At 38.9% G+C, this 5,917-nt stretch overlaps 1 protein-coding gene across 1 annotated transcript in view; it reads right to left on the reverse strand.

Annotated features, from left to right (window-relative positions):
• Positions 1-584: 584 nt before the first annotated feature.
• The window catches only part of RAB3C (RAB3C, member RAS oncogene family), a 109,130-nt gene continuing 103,797 nt past the window's right edge, over positions 585-5,917 (reverse strand). Inside the window, exon 4 of the mRNA XM_008642947.2 lies at positions 585-1,965. Coding sequence (XP_008641169.1) covers positions 1,778-1,965 — 188 coding nt within the window. The 3' untranslated portion in view covers positions 585-1,777. The remainder of the gene's footprint in view (positions 1,966-5,917) is intronic.

Consider the following 5,917-nt stretch of genomic DNA (forward strand, 5'->3'; position numbering starts at 1 on the left):
GAAGTGCTTAAATAAGCTAGCTAACAGGACAGACATGGTTTAAAAACCCAGACTGAAGAAAGAACACTTACTCATTTAAGTTAGGCAACCCAGGTAGAACCCTCCTGGCATATCCATTTTACATGTGTCTATATGCCTTGCTTGGAAGTAATTTCTACTGTGTCAAAGTGTAGGTAGATTATTTAATCAGTTTTAAAAGTGGCCATTTTCTCTTAGTGTGTATCAGGAGTTATATCAAAAAAACATAAACTGTACAGAAGGATTTCTTGGCCATTGTGAGTAATTCGGTGTACTATGTGTTACTTCCTTTTTTTCATTTTTCAGATAATTTTACCACTGCTGACAGTTTAAAAAATGTCAGCCTTGTCTTAAGTTCTGTCTAATTGGAAAAATAAAATAATCATTGCTTGTTCAGTTATGCTGTTTAGTTAAAAAAGGTCACTGTGATGCAAGTAAAGCAGTTGTACTAAGTACTTCAGGGCAGAGATTTAAGAAATTTCCACCAATTACTAGAGGAGTAAAAACTGTGAAATAAAACAATTTTAACACTTTATCATAAAAGAACTTGTGTACTTTATTCTGCTAAATTCACAGCCTTTTGCAGATCTTTTTAATGTATTCAGCCTATTATTAGAAAGGCTGACAATTTTTTATTACTCTTAAAGATTTAAAAATCCCAATTCTCTTGCCAAAATAAACGGAAAAAAATGAGATCAAACTTTAGTTCACTGACACCATCAGCACTTCTGCAATAGGTCTGAGTAAAATACAGACATTTGTAGCCAGTGTGGTGGTAGCTTTCTCAGTAACTGAATGGGAGATGAAATTCCTGAAAACTGAAGTGTGCAGGTTTGACAGCAATGTGACAAGGCAGTTTTTGGCTATGAACAACCAAGCACAATGGATTTGGCTCTGTCAGACATAATATAAAACTGTGTGGTTAATGTCTCATGCAGGCAGAAATGGAAAGAGCTAATCAGCCTTCTACTACAGGGGTAGGTAAGACTGGGATCTCCATAATGATGGAATGAGAAATTAAGTCCAGTTTCAGAAAATTATTAGATAGACATGCAGCTCCTATGTAAAAGTAAATACACTAGCTATCCAAACAGGATGAAGTACCTAATATCTCTGAGAGTCTGGACTGAATATCCACATCCTGGATATTCAGCTGGAAATTCACAGGGAATTTTGGTGGTTTTGGGCCCAGGATCTAACTTCTTTCTAATTTCTGCAGATTTTAGTCAGCCAGGATGTGTAACATAATGAGTGTAGATTTGCCAAGGCAATGTGCTCCAGGAGGTGTCCCTTGTACAAGTGATCTGGACAGAATAAGGGATTGGTTCACTACAGGAATACTTCTAAATTCATTTTCAGTCAGGAAAATGTACAAGTAGCATCAGAAAGCTTACTCAAAACACCCTGACCATCACCCTGAAGATTGAACTACCTAACTTTTAACTGATGTAGTGAGAGACAATTCTAGGCCAATGTGGTTTGAGGACATGGCACCAGCTGAAGTGTGATGTAGAACAGTAAAAAGAAAAGAGAAATTAATATACAGCCTGCATGCAAAAGCCAGATTCTAAAATATGCATCATCCTTTCAGACTGAAAACTGCTCCATCCCCATATGCATATTCAAACATCTGATGATGTAAAACAAGACTGTTCTCCCAAATAAATTAATAAGACAGTATAAATAAAGGCATATAGACCATTCATAAATACTCTGTTGGCAACAGAACACACTGGAGCTGCCTTTGCTGATAGCTGCATTAGCAGCTGCAGTTGGGCTGCTGTGGAGGAGGGGTGTCCTTTAGCTGTGTGTTCTGGTTGCTGGCAGCAATGGTGGGATTCGTCTCCAGACTTTCTGACATTTTGTCACAGATGATATCCACAAGTCGCTCAAACGTCTGCTTGACATTAATGTTTTCCTTGGCACTTGTTTCAAAAAATTCAAATCCTAAGAAAATAAAAAACATGTTTATGCTCTATGCGTATTTCGGCATCTCCAATAAATATACAAACTTCTCTTGACCAAGAGACACTCAGAAACGAAACATGTGAGAGCACACAAATGAAAGAAGTGCAGTTAAAATTACAATACAATCAGAGTAAGTACACTAGTGCTACTGGCTTTATACAAAGCCAGATGAAGTCAGGACTGCTCCAAATGTATTCCCTTAGAAATAGTCTACTTTAAAACAGTTTAATCTAAAAATTGATACCTGTCTGTATTATTTTAGAAATGCCCTATATATATAGCCATTGGGAATGAGTAATCTGCTGCTCCATCTCTAAGTATTACATTCCTCTGAGCATTATTCATTTGGAAACCGCCATTTCCATTGTGTTATTAAGGTGGTGCCAAAATACAAAATAATGCTTGGGAAATACAGGTAAAAAACCAAGAAAAACAAGTAGAGATTTTTGCAATTTGATATTTACTAAAGTTAAATGTGAATCCACGGGACCAAAGGGATTCCCAGCTCCACACACCAAACTAATAAAAAGATACAGAAATGCACATAAGGAAGAAAACAATTAATTTATACAGAAGGATTTTTTATGTGTTCATTCCCAGTGATTACGCCAAAGGCAAAAACCAGAGCTATCCTTAGCCCACAAGGGACACTGGAAGTTTTTATGGAGCAGAGACAGCTGTTCTAAGCTCTCTGGAGACAGTGTGCCTAAGTTCTCTCCTCTGCCCCCACTTGTAGCACATCTCACCTCCCATGTGTCTCACTCATCTAGGCCCGGTTTGCAGCGTGGTGGTCAGACTGTACCTAGAAGGCTTCTGCCAGTTCTGGACAGGGTCTTCCCTGTCCTTGTTTCCTTTGCAAAGCATTTGTCTTCTTTAATTTATTGTTTGCAAGGACTTTTCCCACATGCTCTACCTTCTTCCCCTATAAATTACAACATTGCTCACCTGTTGCCTGATAATTCAAAACTTTCTTCCACTCCTATCTTTCCACTACCTATGGGTGCAACATTGAAACAGTTTACAAAACATCTGATTCACTGGTAGTTTTTACAGAAGCCTTTGCATAGTCTGGCTTAGCCTTTGCATTAACTATTTTGATTCTTTCTGATTAAATCTGAAAATTAATGTGCAATTACCACTGTCTTTAATTATGAGAAAAATCCTGGTCAGAAAATTTCAGTCACTTGAAACTACTGGCAGAAGGACAGAAAACAGATCTTTGTGGGTCTGGTGGTTTGGGTTTTTTTAATGGTTTGTTTTATTCTGTTTTGAAAGAAATTTAAATGCAACTACTTTGGTCACATTAGTATTATGTATTCAGTATGCCATCTAAACAGAATGTAATGTGCACATTCAGTCCTACAACAGTTTTCCATGCAGCTTTTGCATATTTGAATTCTATCCTGGAATTACTGCAGATAATTATATTTAGCTTGGCATGATACCCAGCAAGAAGCAATAAGAAATGTAGAAACTCAACTCTGCTCTGATTTTTTTTTCGTATTTTTAATTTACATAAGGTGCTTTGGACTGAAGTATCACAAAGTACTAAAATGTTTAAATGTATAGGAACTAACCACCAGCCAAAGCTAGTGTTTACAGGGAGTTTAGATAATAAGAGCTATAAATATTCTACAGGGATTTGGTTGGCCATATGACTTCTGTTGGTATCAGGAAGGAGTGTAAGGGTAAGCTCACCAGTATGAGAACACATTGCCACAGAAACTTTTCCATTCCACATTTCTCTAGAAAGCAGGAAAACTGTCAATAAAAGACCATCTACAAAAGTTATATACTGGCATATAGTTTGAATCTACACAGTATTGCTTTAGTTTAGCTTTGCTCACACATGTCCTTTGTTCTAAACTAGATGGAAAATGAGGAAAGCCAGTGTAGCATCGCTTGCTGGTGGCTTTGGCCCTTCTGCAGAGCTCCATGGAGGAAAGCTGTTTAGACTACTTGGGACATGCTTGGGGGAAGGAAGATCCTCCACAATTTCAGTATGCTGTGTTGAAACGCAGCTGCAACTCTAGCCCAGCAACACAGTCAAGAATCTTCCACAACTGTTAGTGTCTTCTCCACAGGAAGGAGGAGGAAAAGCTGTTCCATAGAGGAACAAGCAGAACCACAGGGCAGAAGGGTTGAGTGACAATGAGGGAATGGTACACCAAAACTTTGGAGATGATAGGAAGAACAATGAATCTTAAGGACATTCAGGAGTGGAACAGATTTTACAGTTATAAAGATGCAATAATGAGCACATCAGATGATCATGAAATAGCAGATATGATATCTAGGTAAGACATCTGGACAGCAGAAAGGAAAACAGTCACAAAGAAGAGAGGAGACCCATGTCAAGAAATACTATAACAGGGATAAGATCAAGAAAACAGGCCCACTATCACGGTGAGGATGTTTTGCATAAGAACATCATGAAAAACTTAAAGGCACCCATTCTCCAGGTCAAGTGGAGGGTTACAAAGTGTCAAGCACAAAATAATTGATTCAAATAAAATACAGCTGTGGTGATTTCTAAGGAATTTCAGATATGATTTTGATATAAGACAATAATTGCAGTCATAGCAGTGGTGTAGTTGGGTATCAGACTGATGGTATTCTATCACCCTAGACATTAATTGCCTGGACCTTCTAGGCTAGGCTTTGCTGCATAGATGACACAATGGACAGACCTGTGAGAAAGTGGCTGAGCACCCAACAGCCTCCACAACAAAACTAATGCTTTATTCTTTACCAAAACTGTATAGGTGGGAATTTTGGACAGTCTTGGAAATTATCCCAAACAGCTCCTGCTGTGTATAGGCCTATGATAGGTACTATTTATATGCTTGAATGTGTAAACAAACATCCCAAGAAGAGGATGGGGCATACTTGTGAGCTCCTCCCAGGCAGTTCTTGCTGTAAAAGAGATTCAGCAAAGGTAAGACACTTGTAGATGGTCCATGGAAACTGTTCTTGCAGGTGCAGAAATGGTCACACAGAAGAGCTTTTTGAAGCCAGACAGTTAAAAGCTTTGTGCAGTTTCTGGTAATCACCGTCACAGCATCATGGTATGTACTGAGCAAGTAGAACCATCTGGATTACAAGAATTCAGCAGAACAGGAGTTCAGAGTCTCATCCGATGCAGCCAAAGGCACCCTTACAAAGAGCCTTGCAAGAGAGGCTCCTGTAACCACCTGGACAGCAACTGGCTGTCCTGGGCAAGGGATTCAATTTCTCATGTGAATGTTACCTTATGCAAGAGATCCCAATAAATTAGATTGGTTCTTTTGGCTTGTTCGTTTGTTTAATCAAAACCTTTCCTGTGGAACAGTTTCAAAGAGATATACAGCATTTTTCCTAGCAGAGTGTGCCTGGAATCAGCACTTGAATTCTTGTTGCTTTCATTCTGTTACGGAATATTTTGCAGATCTTTTTTCCCCATGACACCTCCTTCTCTCCTGACTCATCTTGCAATTATTTTACTAATGGCTCTTAGACACCCTAAGCTTCTAAAATCCCTGTGCATGACAGCCTCAGTTCTATGACTTTTAATACTTTCTTCAGGATTTTTTTCCACTGCTCATTATTAATGGAGAGAACAGATTTTCCATGGGGGTATAAGTGTGAAGTGAGGCAGCTATCTAGTGATGCCCAGGGAAGCAGAGCTCAAAGAACACCCTGTTCCCACCACCTGTGATGATCTGTACTGCTGATGTGGATGAGGCCGGGCAGAGGAGATTATTGCAAAGACATGACAAGCCCAAGAGCAAGTGGGTAGGTAAGGCAGAACAGAGCTGAAACTCAGAAAATCCAGAACGTCAAAGTGTTGCCTGAACATTTGTACAAAGTGTGTGGAACATGCAACAGGATATTTTAATTTAAGTGCCTGTTTTGTGTTTAGTTCAGTTTTCCCTTGCTGTTTATTTCCCTT

This window comes from Corvus brachyrhynchos, unplaced genomic scaffold (genome assembly GCF_000691975.1).
Source record: "Corvus brachyrhynchos isolate BGI_N302 unplaced genomic scaffold, ASM69197v1 scaffold310, whole genome shotgun sequence".
Taxonomy (NCBI): domain Eukaryota; kingdom Metazoa; phylum Chordata; class Aves; order Passeriformes; family Corvidae; genus Corvus; species Corvus brachyrhynchos.